At 41.5% G+C, this 19,313-nt stretch overlaps 1 protein-coding gene across 5 annotated transcripts in view; it reads right to left on the bottom strand.

The window, feature by feature from the left end:
• RARB (retinoic acid receptor beta) overlaps positions 1–19,313 on the bottom strand; it is a 191,030-nt gene that overhangs the window by 10,428 nt on the left and 161,289 nt on the right. For all 5 annotated transcript variants that reach the window (XM_062496318.1, XM_062496310.1, XM_062496327.1 and 2 more), the window contains 2 exons: positions 8,876–9,036; positions 1,841–2,017 (listed from right to left, as the gene is read on the bottom strand). In XM_062496318.1, coding sequence (XP_062352302.1) covers positions 1,841–2,017; positions 8,876–9,036 — 338 coding nt within the window. The remainder of the gene's footprint in view (positions 1–1,840; positions 2,018–8,875; positions 9,037–19,313) is intronic.

Raw genomic sequence — 19,313 nt, 5'->3', positions numbered from 1 at the left:
TGAGCCAGTGCTGGCAATGGCAGCTCTGAGTGGAGCTGCTGCAGGGATCCTGTGCAACAGGGGCTATGCACATTCCCAGGGCAAGCTCCCACTGCCCACCCCAACAAAGAGCACCAGGAGCTCACAGGATTACAGGATTACAGAATTAGGTTATTTGTTATCCAGCATCTATGGAGCCAGGGCATGGCACAAACAAACAGGGTGGCAGCTTAAGGGCTGAAGTTTAACAGATAAAAAGTTTGGATGTGCAGATTCTTGCCATATCCTGGCTCCTCCCCTCCTTCTTTGTGTAGTTTCTGTATTAACTATTTGTTATGGGTTGCAGCAGCACAGCACAAAGCAGTTCCCATTCCCTACTGCTGGCAGAACATACTCGAGGCAACGCTGCAGTTTTTTGATCACCATCTGCCTCTCGTGTAAGGCGGACGTAACAGAATCTGATCAGGACAGAGCTGGTGATGACAGGCGTGCAATCGCTAACAAATGGCCCTGCCTCACCAAGGGACACTCTCACTAACAATGAGATGGCTGAGTCTGAATGAGTGCCTGGATTAAGGGAACAACAAGAGGTGACTCTCAAGCATGGCAGGGCAACCTCAACCTTCCCTTTTTCAATAGGCCAAAGAATGATACCCCTTCCCCTCTCCTACCCCTCTTCCTCCTTCATCAATGTCCTCTTGATGCGATTCTTCCAAACAGCTTTTGACACAACAAGAGGAAAAGGTCACAGCAGTTAACGTCCTCCTCAACATGATCCTGTTTGAAGCAATGCACTTTTAGAAATTCCAAGATTAATTACTTCATCTTCAGCTTCCCTAGTTCAAACTCCTGTGTCATGACAAAAAAATATAACTACAGTAGCCATCCTACAACGTGCTTCTAGACTGGCCATGCTTGGCTCAATGAGAACCTGAAGGTTTGTGCTCAGAATGAAACATTTAAAATATGTTTACACTGAACATACTGTTTTACTGCTAGTTATTGCTACAACCAGTAACACAAAGCATATTTGCCACTAAAAGCCTGAAGACCTCTAAGGTCTTGATAAAGAAATGCTGAGATCCCAGAGGGCTCCTCTGAAGGTCAGCATGACAGAAACAACTGGAGACAAAAGGGAGGGAAGACAGCTTGCCTTGATGTAGTGGAAAGGCAAGATTTGGAGAAAAAATCCCAGCCCACCTGCACAGTTCCCTCCTGCAGGTTGTATGATTGCTTATTTAAAATTAAATTACATTTTGCTAAAATCTAAACTGAGTCCATTACGTCAGCCACTTCCACAGATACCTGCAGCACTGGAGAAAGCAGGAGGATATGAGTGCCAGAGGCTTGCATCTGACAGGCTCCAGGCACACCAGCTTCCCCTCTAAAACCTGAAAAACACTAATTCCGAAGACTTGTGTCTTGTTCCTTAATTTCGCTCATGACCACAGGTATAGCACATTCCTAAATCATTATACAGTGGACTGTCTCTCTAGGCAACCTTTATGCAGAGGATTATGCAGAGGGAGGAGAAAGGATGAAGGAAGGAGAAACAGGTCTATCTTCAGTGTTAAGAGTAAAGAAAATTTTCCAAAGTTACACATGCCACAATACCGAAATGTGCCCTTTTTATTGAAACCCACGAAGTGTAAGGATTTAGTCTGAGAAGTATGCTCATCCCCCAAAACACATCTCTGTAGGTGTGCTGGAGTCCTCTTCTGACCACACCGGACTACCCAGAAAGTTCAATTTTACAACAATGAGGTCAGGGCCATATTTCACCCCCATCTTCCCGTCAGCTACAGTAAAAAGAAGACAAAAAACACATTAGTAGGAGAACAATGATGTTAAAAATACATACCAGTATATCCAGGCAGGCTGCTTTGAGTAAAGTTATTTGGTCTGCAATGGTCAAACTTGTAAAGCCTGGCAATCGCTTTGCAAATTCTACTATTTTAATAATGCACTTTGTTGCAAGTTCACTGAATTTGTCCCAAAGCCCAAGATCCAGTCGAACCCGATGATCTGCACTGGAGTTCTGGAAAGACAGACAGAAGGCACCATAAATCAACAACGTCCCTTTCAGTAAATGGTTTTCAAGGGAAGGAAACAACAACCACGTTTTCCTTCCAGAAGTACTTTCTATTAACATTCCAGGCATTTTCTGCAGCTTGCTGTTGGGATGATGCTGGTTTTAAACTTGGATTAATCGCCTGAAAATTCCTTGGATACTTCTGTGTTACTTATGATTGCAGAGGCCATCTGTACAAGGAATACAAATGAACTTAAACATTTCCAAATGCCACCCTCATTATTCTTCCTTGCCATTATATAATAAGTGCATTGAGAAAGACAATTTACAGTTGTACCCCAGAAAATATAAATGAACAGTAGAACAAGAATATTGGGTCCTCCTCTGGAAAAAGCAGCACAATATTTGGAACATAGTTTCACATACTTAAGGTCTTAGAAAATTGGTTCTGCTTAATTTCTCTGCTCTGTGGTTCTGACTTACAGAGCATTTATTTACATGATGTTAAGGAAAATCCCATGTGCCTTGATGAATGCTACATGCTCATTTGGTGGCGCATCCAACATACACCCCCACTGTTGGAAGTGTAACAAGGAAATTCTGGCGGCATTTTTCAGGGACTGTCTACAATAAATTCACCTATTTCGAAGTGTCCATCATTTTCTAGACTGCATAGGAAACTTGTGTTAAGTTTGTGATCAAACTCACATTTTCATACATTTGGAACAACCACTTAACCCTTGAAAAAGCTGAACATGTCAGCCAAGAACCATTTGACTCAAAATCTGCTGTGACCCACTTGATGCCAGCCTACCGACACTGGGCATCATAAGAAGACCTGAGGACTCCATTTCAATTCACCCAGGATTCATGTAGAGTGACAAGAAACAGGTAATGACAGTGCTCTGAAAAACCCAAATTTTCTCTCCTTCTGCCCTCACATGCCAGCATTTGTTCCAATGCTATTTAGGATGCAGCCAGTGTGATGGTGTCCCCCAATCCCGTATTTCATAAGCCACCAAGCTTAGTGTGCATTGCAGCTGCCTTCAGCATCTGGGTGATCTCCACTGCAGGAGGAATTTTACCTATAAAAATATGCTCAGGCAGTGTCTTTCTCCCCAGCTGCAGAGGAGGCCCATGTGATCAGCTACCTCAGTCTCAGCTGGTTGAAGTTAAAATGTTAAATTAACTTTAAAATTAAAGTTAAATGAGCAGAGTCTCAACCTAAAAGTCTAACAGACATGGCAGATTAAACAGCCATCAAAAAGCATTCAAATTACATAGATCACACTTGCTTGGAGGAAACATTTCCAGTGAGCCTGCCACCACCACTGCTGATGGTGAGGATGTCCACCTCCTAGAAAACTAGTGGAGCCATTATCTTGTCAGATTTCTTTGGTTCACAGGAAGGACACAGGACTGGAAGAGGTTGGTGAGGGAATGTGGAGTGAGCCCAGCTTGGCTGTGATGCTCTGGACCCCATCCCGGTGCTGCCTTCACAAGACACCACCATCACCATCAGTCACAAAGGGAGAAGTCCTGACGGGTCCCCAGGGCACCACCAGCCTGACACTCACCCTCACTTGGAACAGCATGAAAATTTGAGCCAGGAATATTTACATTAGGCCCTATCTGCAAAAAATTAATGCTAAACATGCTGAGCAGTCCAAAGGAGCATGCATGATCTTTCCTGCTGCCCCTGTCTTTAGGGGATAATTAATTAATTTCATCATTTCTATTTGAATTTTTATTCTGTGAACTTCCTCTATTTTGTTTTGGTTATTTTTAAATGACAGATAAAGATAGAAGAAAATGTCTTTATAATGCTAAACCTAAAGAATTGCCTTCAAAATGGTCCAAAACTAATGAGTTAACAGTCATTGTAATGCCCTTTGAAACATTTCTTTCAGCTACTGGAGTATGCATCCTTCAGATTTATTTTATTTCATCCTCAAGGACCTTGGTGAAATACAGTACATTGGAGGAAAAATAAGATCAAGATGTGCAGTCATTCAGGCTGTAATTAAATTTAATAGGCAGTTTATCCAGTTCATAGAAAGATGGCATAGCAGAGAGCTACACAAAGCAGAGCCTAAAGCAGGAAATCATTTTACAATAGGGTATCCATCTGGAAAAAAAGACGTTGCATGAAACCAGCAAGTGTGAACAAAATCTTCATCAGTATCATATGAGGTTACTTCATCATGCTGCAGTGCCAGCAACGGGAAGTTTGACATGCCTTCTATTAGGAGTAATGCACAGCCATCATAACAAATGTAAATCTAACTCTCTATTATGCAAACTGAAGAGAAGGGGCAGTTAATAAAATACAAAATAACCAGGTGTTTTATTATGCCAGGTGCCAGAACCCTCAGCATTGGAGCTAAATTGGTTTCACATGTTATCTTAGAGATGCTACAAATGGAAAGTGCTTTAACATTCTATCTGTTAATGAATGTCAAGACTAGTGCCACAGTAAAAAGAGCTGGATTTTAGCAGCATTTCTCAGTATTTAAAAACCAAAACTGACTCAATATCAATGTATAGGCTGAACAATGAAACATGGGGTCAAAACAATGCACAATAGAAAGAAAAACTCTCATTAAATTTGCCTGGAGATGTTCTCTATCCATGCTGTGAAAAAGATGCAGATGCTATGACTTTTCCTGAATATTTTACTAAACTGGGTGTTTGGGTGTCTTTTCCAGGAGCAGCCTCACATGTTTTTCAGGCCTATGCACCAGTGCACATATGGTGGAACAATACTGTAATATACCCTAGTGGCATCTTTATCAGTGGAAAAGCCCAACCTTGCTATGAAATCCAATTAAACAGCCATTTTTGCCACATAAATTGATCCCATTTTTTCCATCGTTTTTGTTTTTTCATTGCAGGCTGCTTTGTCTCCACATTAACAATACGGGATGAGGTACTTGTAGAAACATACACAGCAACAGAATCCCTACTGTCTTTAAAATCCACTTTACAAAGGAAACAAGGCTCACAGGGGCACTCTGCCCTAATCAGGAACACTCGTGATGCTTCTTTAGTAAAAGCAGCAACGCACTCCAGCTCCAGCGGGTTCACTGAGGACCATGGCACAAGTCCCTGCTCAGTTCCAGTATCAGGATATACACACATATTATATATCTCTACACACATACACACACACACACACACACACACACACACACACACACATATATTTATTCCTCTGCAATGGCACAGAACAATAGCTGTGTAACTTTGAAAACCAGCACTTACAAAGAACAAATGCTGCCAAGATGTAGAATAGAACGTCTTCGCTACCAGTTAGCCAAGAGCAGCCCAGGAGAATCTGCAGCAAGGGTCTGCAGAGCCAAAATTGTTTTCTGTTTTATCCTCCCTTTATCACAAGGCTGGATGTAACACAGCTGTAGACTTACAAATAACACCATTCTCAAGGGACAAGCAGTATAGTTACACTCAATTATACTATAAAGTATGACATCTCCAGAGAAATTACTCAGGCACTCTCTCTTACCTGGATGACAGTAATAAAACAGATCTGTTTATGATGGACTTTTGGAATCCATTACACTTAAACAGCTTGCTGATTCTCATCGTTGGTAGAACTGTATTTGTCACTGCCCACCAAATGCAACTGTTAAATCAAATGACCCAGGGAATTTAATACAAGTGCTATTCTCCCATTATTTTAAGTAGACTTCTATTAACTATGCAAAGTATGGGGCCCCTGTTCCTTTTTAAAGAGCAGATGGATATTAAAAAAAATGTAATTGAAAATGCTTCTCTAAAACCACTTTTAACAGGTAAAAAACACACAATGGAGGGGGGAAAATCACCATGTAACCTTTCCCTCTGGGAAATGCAGGCTGCAGTGCTCAAGAGTGAGAGGAGCCAGATACACAAGCCAAATGCCAGAACAGATTTATGGGGTTTTTTACGATATTTCTGTAAGGCCTTTTTTACTTTACACTCTTATACTTAAAATTTTTTGTTCGTTTTAGCAACAAATGAAATCTTCTTTCAAAACAGTCTGAATGATCATGTAACTGAAGGCACTGGGGGCTGCTCTTGCAGAACAGTTTCTTTCATCCACCATCCCTGTCAGTACACAAATGCAAGGCTCACAAAATTCAAGAGAAGCTACATTGGTTAAAAACACTCACTTCTCACCTCTCACTTAGAGAATTAAATTAAAAACTCTAAGGTTATAAAAGCAATCTGTGTGCTCTGTAGTGTGAGTACACCATGCTTCACAACTGACATCATGCAGAAACAGGCATAAAAGCAGAAATGGGGGCAATCTTCTACCTGTACTAGATTGTTGTTTCAAAAAAGTAGAGTGGCAGAGGCTTCTAGCTCCCCTTGGACATAGCACTTAGAAAAAGGGCTGTGTGCTCTTCTGTTTTTCAATTTCTCTACTTCAAGAGTCTCAGATTGTTGTCAGAGCCCTGCCATTTTATCAGCAGCTGGTGGTGGTGTCCAGGCACCAGAGCTGTGCTCCTGTGACCAGCACACACAGCTTCCACATCCCAGATCCTCCTGTATCCTCTGTGCTGTAGAAAGGATTCTCCCCTGCCCCTGGGATTCTCCAGGGTGACTGGAGGGAAAGATGACTCTTACTCCAGCCCCAGTGCTACTCTGTCCTTCCCACGAGCTCTTAACACTGAAGTCCTACATAAAATGCTGGAGCAGCTGCCAGACCTTACCTAGATGAGAGATTTAAAAACTCTGCATTTCATACACAGACTTATGAGAATGCAGTAAGAAGACATTTATTTAGCACTGTTGCTATCAGTTCTGATGCAGTGTTTGAAGAAAGCTGCATCACTCTCAAAGATTCAAAATAAGCCAAAAGTAACTTTCAGTATAATTTTGTTATTGCAACTTGTACCATGAAAAAGCAGGAGGGAGCTGAGCCCTGTGCAGCAGTTCACTAGTTTGGACTTCCAACAGACCAATGCTAAAACGAAGAAATCTCCTGCTCTGGGCTGTCCCATCAGGCTTGAGATCTGAATGAACAATATCCAGCCTCAGAAAGAGTGTGGTCAAATCATGTTTACTTGTGCTCCATAGACAAAACAGATTCATCTGCTATTTACTGAGACCCAGGTGCTCTCAATAAGGGCTCTGAAATTCCAACAGGGACATAAACTCACCATGGGGTTCAGATGGAACCTAAGGAGGAAGGCATCAGCAGTGGGTGTGCTATGCAACAAGACCCTCTCCAATTTCATCCACTTGTATCATTTCAAGAGCTAAAAGATTAATGATACTTCAGCATCCAATACCTAATGCAAGTGTACAGGTGCCAAGGTTTATCTTTCAGCCCTTGAGGATCTTTGGCAATTACTAGGATGCAGTACAGTACCATCCCACTAGCTGCAGAGCACTGCTAACTCCGAGGTAATGTGGAAATACATACTAAAGTACTCCTGCTGGGAAGAACCAGAGAAGCATGGGGAGGACAGGCTCCTTCCCCAGTACTAACCAGTTTATATGGGGCTCAGAATACAATGTGAGAAGTGTTTGTGAAAATACTTTCAGCAACATGAAAAATGTGCCTTTTTCTAAAATCACACCATATGTGCTTACTTTTCTTGCACTTAAATACCAAGACTTGCACTTAGACCTCAGTTTTGAGCCTTGCACTTTGTTTTGAAAATAGATTAATATGGTCTCTGATCGCTAATACAGTGAATATTGATGGCACACAGGGATTTGCCTACATCACTCTGAGAAACTTAATGTTTGTTTTAATAGCAGAAAATTTACTCAAAGCAGAGAGCAACCCTGTGATAGAAGTATTTCACCTGGGGATTGGTCCCAGATCTTCAGCTGGGGCTAGAGGGCAAGAGCCATGGAGGCAGCTGTGTCCTTGCCCCAGCCATGCCACTCCTGAACTCCTGCTCTCAGCAATGAGAGCACATGCCTGACTACCTCAAGATGTTTTGTGCATCCCTGTGAAACAAACAGTGCTGCTGCTACCAAGAGCAAGCCCAGACCCAACAGTCATTTCTTTACTGATCAGGCTCTAAACATTACCTCATAGTTATTTTTTATCATCTCTTTTATTATTAGATTTACAAACTTGACATTGAATTTTCTTCAATCAATTAATATCACTGACTTTCCCTGTATTTAGCAACATATATATGCATAGAAGAAAAATTATCTCCCTGACTCATCTTTGGAGAAATTCCTGTAGTACTGAGCTTCTTGATGGGGGGGCTGATTTTTTCATTTTTAAAAGCAGCAGAAGTTTTTGCTGTTATGGGATGTTTTGGTAGACTGGGAAAGGATGTGCAATTTTGGGGGTTGTCATGTGCAGAGCCAGAAGTTGAACTCAATGATCCTTGTGGGTCCCTTCCAACTCAGGATATTCTATGACTCCAGGAATAAACTGCAAATGATCACTTTGGAAACTGTTTTACTTAAACATTTCATATTTTCCTTGACCTTGATAGCTTTGGGACTAACATCAGTAATCCAGCAGCATTTAAGAACTCCCTACACCTGCAAAGTTGTAATCCACTGATGCACGAGCAGAGATCACATCTTTGGAAGCCAACAAATTTCTAATGGATGATAGAATGTAACTGACTCATGGTCTCAGAGCTGGTCATTTGGCTGGATTAATCCTCCAGGAGTCTCTCGTGATACTGCTAAGTAGCACTCACATATAAGTGCAATTTCTCTCCCCAGCAGGCAGTGTTTGAACACACACCTCCGTTTTTTCCTGGCTAAGGAGGTGCAAAGAGTGAATCTACTGCTCCATCTATTTCAAATGTCCAGAGCCTCCAAAACTCAAACCGTCCAGGCATATCCAGAGCACTCTGTGCCTCAAACCATACTCACCGTAGTGTATTTTCCCAGCTGGCAGAGTGAGGGGAAGGTTTCCTGGTGAGCTTTTCGGATCTTCTCAGTGAGATCATCTAATTCTGCTGTCATTTCATAGTTTTCTGTGGACTCCTGCTTTGAAGGTTCCTTCTTCTTTTTGTTCCTATCATTTCTGACAGCTGTAAAAAAAGCAGATACAGAACACATGGGGTTATTTGGATCAACCTATGTTGCTTTTGCTGCTCTATTTCACATCACCGTAAAATGCTGTTATTTTAAACACACATTATTTTAGGTAAATATAAAAATGTTATATTCACAGAGAACACTAATTCCAGCTTACTCATTTAAAAATAATTTAAGAATTAAATGTAATGAGCAGTGATGAAACCAAACTTCCACAGGGGTTTGTTGTGGGTGTGCCATCACAATCCCGTAGTATCTGCCTTCCAGGAAAGTCTACTGCAACTTCATATGCACAGTGTCTTAGTAACTTTGTGAGGTGGGGTTTCTTCACTGTGGATAGAGGATGGTGAAGTCCTCCGCAGTGATGCAGTTGCTATTTTATTGGATGTGAACAACACTAAAAAAAGACAACAATTGTCTTTCTTCTTAAGTACCTCAGCATGGAAGATAACAAAGCCCCATACTAATACAAACTCCACCAAATAGAAGTTATTTAAAAGGAAAGTTAAATGTGAAAACGGTAAACAAAAGAAGATGAAACACGTTAAACTCAAGTTCTGAAGATCAAAGGAGAAGCACAAACACTTGAAAGAGAAAATATGGCAGTGAAGCTATCTAAAGTTGCTTGCCATCTGCTTCTGCACTCAGATCAGCCTTCTACCTTCCCCCGGCCGTGGGGGATTACTGGAAATATGCATTGTGCTCACTCGTGCTGTAATTGATTTCCCACATATTTGTGTTTTGTAATAAAATATGACAGCTGCTCCATCACCATGCTGCTCTTTGTTCTTTTAATGAAAATAGCTTAATTTTACAAAACGTGCCCAGGAGATAAGTCCATGTCCGCAGCATTGCCAGTAATTGTGAATTTTATCAAGAGTCTTGCTGTTAGCTAAAGCTAACGTCTTAAGTGTAACCAGATGCATAAGGCTTTACAACAAAGCCAAGCAAAATCAATCCCTTTCCCTAAAGACTCCATGTCAATATTAAACACCCTGAAGACTAAATCTTACTGGATAAATAAAACCAATCTTAACATCATTAGTATTCAAAACCTCATGATATTTAAAACAAGGCCCTAAACTTGGAGGGAACAGCTGGTGGGTTTGGCACATGTGAGCATGGCCAGGGATTTTGGATGGTCAAAGATCTGCTTATCCTAATTTGTACTGTCCTGCCCCAGAAAGTGCATCTATCCGTGCTGTAGGGAGGGAAGCACAGAGCCACCTCCATGCCAGCTTTTCTTCCCTGTGGGTTCCGCAGGCCCATCTCCACATCTTCTGTGGTCACTTCCTACATGCCATTGAACCACAAATAATCATGAAGAGCAGAAAAAATAGTGAACTGGGAAAGCACCAGAGTCAGAGGTATCCACAGAAATAACATACTGTGTGTGTAATAGAAAACAAGGGGTAGCAATGTGGGGCATGTTGTTTCTCCTTCACAAGGCCATTAGGCACATAGTCCATGCAATGCATGGCTCTGGTTTTCTCACTAAAGGTCTGAATTTGCAACTGAGAGAATTCTGGTGCCAATCGTTCACATTTTAAGGATGAACTTGACTTAACTGTGTGACAGACCTGCACTGAAGTCAGTCATGTGCTTGGCTGGATCAGGGCTGGGATGCTGAGCACCCCACTGGATTAAACCTTGAACACCATCAATATTGGTGTTTAGAGAACACAGACCCAAAGGAGATCAGCACGAGAGGACCAAAAAGGTTATTCCTTGCAAAGGTGCAATGTTACCAGTGTAGTCAGGTTTAGCTGGATGGACTGGTTCCTCCCCGCTTCCTTTTACAAGCTTTCTCTTCAAGCAAATGCTCTGATTTGTTTTCTGGTCCCCAGGGCAGAGCACAAGCACCATGTTTCACACTGAAAAAACATCCAGGACCCAGAGGTACATCACGAGTGCTGCAAACCACCACTGCACTTCAGAAACAAATCCTAATCACAGTTGTACTTGGGGAATAAAAGAGTTCCTTAGAAAATTCTGTAAACTGCTACACAACTGCGAAGAGCAATAAACCTTCATCACAAAGTCCCACTTACTCAGACCTCTACAAACTGATTGACAAATTTGCCAAGCGGGCGACCTCAACAATTCCTTCCCTCAACAGCTTTGAATTCCCAATGGAAGATGAACACATTATTCAGGTCAGGCTTCGAAGCAGGTGCCAAAGGATCCCAGAGACCAGGAGATAACTCTGGCAGGAGCCCTACCATGCTACTTTGCTACTCCAGCACTGCTACTTCTGTAGCTGTACCTGAAGTCCCTTTCCCTCCAAAGGCCACCAGAGGGACAGCTGCTGATCACTCCTCATCACCAAATTGGTCCAGCTCTGTCCTCTTTCTTTTTTGGTGCAAATCAGAGGGTAGAAAGGGGAGAAGTAACACAGCCTGAAAACAAAGAACGTTTTTGTTCCTCATTAATTTTTATATTATTCTGATAGCTTTTATAATAATAATAAAACCAGTATAATATATATCTTCTTGCTTTATTCATTAAGACTGCATCAGACATGTCCGTTTTTCTATATTCCCTATAAGATAATGGATTAAAGTTCTGACATATAACACCCAAGCTCCAAAAGTATAAAACATTTCAATAACACTGAACTATTGGGCAGATTTAGCTACAGCTATAATTCAATACACACACACAAAAAAATAGAGAAAGACCTTAAGACAACACTATGTTTAAAAGAGTTAAAGAAAAACATATAAACACACACATTTACGCAGTAAATTTAAAAACCATCACTGCTCCGGGAACAGAAACTGTCACACCGCATGTGGGAAGGGTTTTGGATTACAGTTTATGCTTATATTACATAAATCACACCTTTTGGTATCTTGATCTTTACATGCATATGATCACATCAATCCCTGATGCAATTCCACTGCCTTTTAATGATGATACACCAGTGATGAATCTGTGTCACAGTTAATTATGCCATAGAAAACTCAGGTTATGAATTTCATTACTTGTGCACTAAATTCTAACTTGCTGGCTGCATTAATTAGGAGCTCCCAACAGGGGACAGTATGGAAGCTCTCTTGCCCTACAAGAACTCTTGGAAGTCAAAGAAAAATAAGTAAGGCGGCAGTGTGGGGAAAGAGAATGAAAAAAGGTGTATTTTGATACGTGAAGAAGCCAAGTCCTGACGAGTTTCAGAAGGCTGAGTGACACACGCCCACACCTGTGCACGTCTGCTCCAATCCATCTTCCTGTCACAGCTTCCCTGTCCCCTTGACACGCACGCCAGGACTTGCACTTCCACACCCAGAAACCTCCAGGCAGCCACAGAAGGGTATGCAAGCTGGCAAAGGTACTTTCTGTTGCCTTAAGAACTAGCCCCTACTTTCAGATGTTCAACCTCCTCCCTGATGACAGAGGGGCACAACATCACCTCTTGTCCTGTTCAGTCTGTTCTCCTCACCCCAGGTTTGTCATTGCTTTTTCCATAGCCTCAGATAGACTTTCCCTCTTATGCTTGAAGTGATGAACAGGGTACAAAAGCTGCATAAGGGTCAGATGTGTTCTTCAAGGACAGCAGGGTCTGATGTGGATGGAACCAAGTATAGAGAAGATACAAACAGCTTCCTTTGGAGAAGCCCAGTGCTCTCATTTAGTAACCATGCAGCAATTCTCCTGCCTGAGTGGGGTCATTTCAAGCATGTCCTAATGCAGGGAATCATCCAGTCTTAAACACAAGCCCCTCAGGTCCACCAAACTTAGCCACTGCTTGGCTAAGGATAAGCTGAGATCCAGCCCATGAGATTTAGAGAGTTTCTAGACAATCAGGTAAAATCATGGAATAGTGAGTATTTGTACATCCATCAAAGGTGGCACAAACATGTCCAAGGGAGAAGAACTTGCCACTTGCAATGCAATTTTTCCTATTACTTGCACAACCTGTGCTTCCCCAGATATCCAGAAGATACACAGACAGCTCCTTTCATGTATTATAATGATTAATCAGCTATGAATTCATTATTTGAAATGCTATCACTGCAGTTTTGCCTCTTGGAGATCCCAGTGACCTTTGAAGAGCTTTGTGTACTAGTTAGGTGGTTTGGTTCCTGTAGCAACAACTACTAGTGCTTCCAGTCAGTTCGCATTCCTGTAAAACCACACTCTTCTTGTCCCCAAATATTTTGGAAGTTACTCGTTAAGCTAACAAACCTCAAAAGCACCATAAAGCACACAGAGCAAGTCAGTAACTGCACAGTGCTGGGCACAAGGTCGGTCTGCAAAAAGGCTCCTTTTGTTTGTAAAGCCCAATGAGAAGAGAAGTGAGAGGTGAACTGAGGTAGGAATGCCTGCAGACCTGCCAGCTCTCCCTTCTGGGCACAGGCTCGGTGTCCCGCCTGTCCTCCTGCTCCTTGGGAAGCCACCTGTCCCTGCCTGAACGCCAGGCAGCCTGGGCAGGCCAATGGTGCCACACAGGGCCGTGGGGCTGATGCTCAGCACTGCAGCCAGGAAATACAGGAGACCAAGCTGCTTGTTAGGTTGGAAACTCACAAACCTTGCACAGATCCTCCACGCTCTTGCTTCTTCAACTCCAGAGGCAGATGCTAAAAAAAGACTAATTCTGGCAGAAGTTAGCAGCTGTGGCAAATTTCAGTCAAATAAGCAAAATGCTTACTTAGTGCCAATGGCAAGTTTGTTCCATCAGGTTAAATTCCCAACATATACCACACGTTACTCTTCAACAAACTGTGCTAAATGGTATGGGATGGCAGTCCATAAGGGTGTCTTTCCCAATAGTCACCTTGGAAAATCTCAAACCAAGGGATCCTTAACAACCCTGCTGCTGCTGCTGCCGCTTCTGAACTAGGCTCTCTGACCCCATGGTCAAAAGCAACACCCAGCTGCACATCCCAGGCAGCTTCCAGGGCAAAGAACTGGTGGAAGAAAGCACAAAGATTAGAGAACTCAAGGAGTTTGGGTTTCCCATCTCCAACACAAGTAAAGGAACAAAACAATAATTTCAAAAGCAGCAAAATCATACTCGACAAACTGACAAGGCATCAGTTCAGGACAGCGGGACTCCTGTTCACATTAAGAGCAGTGCAACTGCACACTAAACATACTAAAATATGCAGAATGCCAGGTAGTTATAAATAGATTGGCTTCCTAGGTCATGATTTCCACATGAAATAATGTTTTCTTTTAAGCAAAACAGTTCAGTCTCAAAAAAAACCAGGAAACTATTTTAAAACAAATTTCCATCCCAAAACTTGGCTTTGACATATGGAGAATGATTGGAGACAAAGCCCATTTCAAACAGAAAACTCATCTATAATGGACAAAGCCAATAACAAGTACACAGTTGTGTAAGGGGCTTACAAAACCAAAGCATATTGAAACCTGCATATTTTGTAGCTGATTCTGAGAAATCAACCATGTCAGCTGTTGGATAACAATCGCCAGAAGAAAACATCTCAAATTAAGTGAGATAGTATCTCTCTACAGACACATATCAAAATTAACAAGGAGCACAGAGAAACAATCATGGAAGACATTTCATAAGCACCTGGCACGCTATCATTTTTCCCCAGGCACAGAGCAAGCACATCCATTACAGAATTTGAGCCCTCCCAGGGTTTCCTATTGAGAAATAACACTCAGCTATGGCAAACCCACCCCAACCAATGCACCAGGAACCTGAGTTCAACCACAGGGGAACACACCACAGATCCAGAAGACATCGTCCTGTCGCCTGCCTTCACGTACACTGGCCCTTCCAGCCACTCATGGTATTTTTTCTTTTTTTAAAATTTTTTTGAGGAAGGTAAATTTGAACTCTGCCTTGCAGCTTTGCATTACTCATTACATAACTGCTATGTTTTATTAGAAATATGATCTATTATAACCTTGAATATGGTAACTTAAATGACATTGAAAATTAGATTATTCTGATTATTAGAGAAGTGAGAAAGGTACTAAACATTTGTAAGGCTGATAATCAATCAGTTTATCCATGTGAGTGCAATAAAAATCAATCAGAAGCTAGTGCGTTTAAATCTAATTTTTTAAGCATGACATTTTCTTCTGAGTTTCTTTTTTAAATGTCACCCTCTTCTACAACAGTGATTGATTCTATCCCCAGGGATAGTTAACTCCAACTGTTTTATTCATTGCGCTGAGCTCTTGTATCCACAGTCTTTCCTAAATATCATATTAATGACAACAATAATATTTTTATCAAAATGTGAAATTCAGAAATAGGCATTCAAAACAGCAAGAAGCACGACAGTACATTTAAACTGCTTCAAATACCAGGGACCTTTTAATTAACAAGCAGTGTACTTTATTTAACACAGAAAATGGTAGAATTTTGTGTCCCTCCCATTTTCTTTTTCCTCCCATGAAAGAGAAGGCCAAGGATTTGCTTGTTTAAAACATAATTCATTTAGAAATGTTTCAGTAGTGAACAATGAATCACTGGCTATAGGGAGTCTGTGAGTAATTACCTATGCCTTCAAAATAACCTTATTAGGCTATTGTACGTATAGGGGAGACCTTTGATACCTGTAGCCTAAGGGCCTCTATTTTTCCATTCATGCACAGGGGATTTATATGGTTATATCCTGACGAAAGCAACACATCTCCCATTTATGTGTGAGGATAACTGCAGGGTTAATATATCAAGAACTGAGTTATAAGAACAGGTTTCATTATATGAATGGATGATACAAATGGATGCTTTACAGCTTTATTTAACTGGCCTGAAACTTCACCTGTGGTTTCAAGGATTCTCATCAGTCTGAACAATTTTATTTTTGACATGAAATTTGACACCTGCTATTGTCACATCCCTGAAATACAAGTAAGCAGAATGAGCAAAAAAGAGGAGTTTTTGGTCCTTTAAAAAAACCCAATACCATCTGACATCAGATGTAAAGCCAAAACTGAAAAGCCAATGCAAAACAACAGGCTGAGAAAAATACCTCTTGAAATTAGCTGAAAGGTATGCCTTTGGCACTCTTTTATCTATTTATATTAAATTATTATTTATATTATTTCACTGTCTTTTAAAAATTATTGTGATTTTATTATTTTAATTCTTTTTGGGTTTTTATTTTTTAATTTATTTTAATTTTAAGACATCCAGAAGCAAAATCAGCAGCTATCATATTTGGGATATGTAGAAATGCCAATCCAAGACCCAAAACCACTGCTAAAGGAAAACAAATGGTTCTACAGGCACATTTGTCTTGAATGTTGCAAAAGAACAGGACAAAAAAAACCAAACCAAACAAACAAATCCCAAAAAACAACCAAACAAAAAACTCCAACACCCCTGCCCCCTCAAAAAAAACAACAACCCAAACCCACCAAAATTCCATAAGCTGTTACCAAGTGTATGAATATACCAACTAACGCCCACCTTTAGATTTACTATAGTATTCCAGGAGTGGTTCAAGTTCTGCAGAACATGCCTAACAGAGTACCAACTGCCCAAAGAATAAAAATCAGGACTCCAGAAATACAAATTGAATACCCCCATACTCCCCAGACAAGTCCTAAGAACAAATGAGAAATGAAGAAGTTGCAAAAAAAAGAAAAAAGAAAGACAGTAAACAAGTGGAGAAAAAAAGCCAGAAGAAAACGTGTTTTGCAGCATGTAGGTGTGGGCAGGTAGAGGATGAGGAGCAGCTGAGTCAGAGACAGAACAGACAGGGCACAGCACCTATACCAGGGGCTGCACTGAAAGCAGACTCCTTGGTCTCCCTTACCATCTCCCTACATACCGCAATCAAAGTAGGTGGAGAGATGGAATAATAGATTAAATGATAAACTGTTTAAATAGCATTTGCCCAGTGATTTCCATTTTCAAAGTGCTTTAATGTCATCAACTAATTGCCAGTGTGAAATAGGATAATCCACATACTCTAAGCAGCTGATGCTTAAAGAGCTATTGAAGGTTGTTAGCTTTAACAATTGCGGGCAGAATAAATCACTAATATTGCCCTTGAAGACCCATCAACATATCTGCAATGGAAATAGCCTAGCCATACTCATTGACTCGGACAAAATTTACTCACGGGTATGTTCCCATCTGTATTTCATATAGGCATCACCTCAAGTTACTTAATATAGCCAGAAATTCTCATGTGTGGGATGGAGTATCTCCATATGCAGATCTTGCAATGTCCCTGTGCATCTTGTGCAGCTGTTAAATTAAACTACACGTGTCACTCCCTCCTCAGTCTGGTCAGTCCCCATCTCTCTCAGTACTCTGCATGAAATCAGTTACTTCTTTACTCTCAACATAAAATCTATGATTTTTATTAAGATCTACCATGCCACTTGCAACAGGTTTGCAAGTAATTGCATCACCGAGTGGGTATTGCCAGTCTTCCCCTTCCCGGCACAGTGCAGGAATGGGAAGGAGCTTTGGGAATCAATCACTCCATCTGGGGAGGTTTCCTAAATTTCCAGGGCTTCTGCAGGTAATCCACAGAGAAGCGCCAGCCTGTGGCAGAATCCCCATGACACTAAAACCCTTAGGAAAGCAAAGCGCTGTGTTGACTACCCCCTATTTTGGCTGCCAAGATCCCAGTAGATTTACTAGTAACTTCTGTGGCAGTCTAGATAAAATTCTGCATGCAGCTGGCTAAACCAAAATACTTTGGGGAAAAGGAGGACAGCTCTTCTGGAATTGCAATGTCTTAACACATTAGCTAAAAATACACAAGACCACAAACACAAAGTGATTATTCTTTCTCTTCCTTAGAGCTGAAGTGACCAAATGCATATGTAGCAGTTGAAAAACTCTTCTAAATACTCAGCCTGAAAACGAATTTCTATTAGGGTATAGTGCATTTCTTTTACCATAGGCTGGTTTAAGAAAAAATCCCTAAATTTCAAACTCTGAACTTTCAGTCAGAAATCACTGAGAGGCCATTAAATCTGTCTCATCTAATTTCAGCTGTTGAGGTGCCCTTTCAAGCTACCTTCTCAAAGCAACTGCCCTTTTGCGCTACAATCTTGGAGCCTGGTACACTAACTCTTTATGGATAACCGATTATGAGCAAAAATATCCTGAACCTGACCTTTCTCCAGGGTCATCAAAAGGTAAATCAGTCTACTTATCTACAGATATTACATTAATTTCTCTTAGGAGACAGTCGTGGTAGTACAATGCCTCATAACTGGGAGATGCTGGGGTTATCCAAAGTCCTCGTTTCAATTTTCTGGGCATTATCCAGGAGCACTGATGGCCAAGGAAGTGCATGGCTGTAAGCTAAGACCAGACACTGCACACTATCCCTGCCCACTGCCTGCTTGTAGCACTTCACACTTCAACTTGCCGCAGCTATTTTATTTCTTATCCTAACATACACTGAGGAAAAGGACGTGACTTGCTTTGTACTTAACTAGTAAGTTACCTACCATGACAAACTGCAACCTCTTTCCTGACAATGCCATTAACGGACTCCTTCCACAAAAAATAACTTTCCATAATAAGCACATTTATTCAATTCAATGAATGAGTCTGAGCTACAGGACAAATTATGATCATGCATGATAAAACTGACTTTACGGGACCAAAAAAAACGGAGGTGAGTGGAAGACCCCTTCCCTTCACTTGCACACGGACACTCAAGGCAATGGCACCCTAGAAGGAAAAGCAGGTTCAAGAGCAGTACCCAGACAGTGTTTAAGTGCATTTCTACCTTTTATTATAGGTGGTTTCATGCAGTGAATAGAGTCTGGCTTTCCCCAAAAAGGGTTCACTCCTACATTATTTACCAGAATTAAAAATAACAGCCCCAGCTTATCCCCACTGCTGCTTTTGTCTTGCAGTGGTGCTACTCCACCGATCGCAGCAGAGTCCTATTAGTGTAAAACTACAGTAGCGTAGTGGGGGATCAGGTCTAATATCTGTATCTGCAGATGGATAACACCACATTCATACCTAAGTTTCATTTCTTTGTTTTGCCCCCAAGGCTGAATTTCACATTTGTACCTCCTGGTGGCTTGTGCAATTGTGTAAAGGTGCATCTAGTGAGAGAGCTGCCAACTGACAACACGTCTGAAGAGGCTTTGCGAGCGCGGGTGCTTCATCAGGCGCAGGGAACACATCGCCTCCCGCAACCGTAAACTGAGCTCATGAAGGCGCAGGAACAGTTGTTCCCGGCATGTTTTGAGAAAGGGAGCCGCAGTCTTGAATCGCAGCGCTTGCCTGTGTTACAGCCTCAGCAGCTTGCAGCCCTGGCCTCCCACTAGGCCAGGGACAATAAAAGCAAAGAAA

This window comes from Cinclus cinclus, chromosome 1 (genome assembly GCF_963662255.1).
Source record: "Cinclus cinclus chromosome 1, bCinCin1.1, whole genome shotgun sequence".
Classification (NCBI taxonomy): Eukaryota; Metazoa; Chordata; class Aves; order Passeriformes; family Cinclidae; genus Cinclus; species Cinclus cinclus.
The sequence above is the reverse complement of the archived record's forward strand: the minus strand, read 5'-3'. Positions and strand labels throughout refer to the sequence as shown.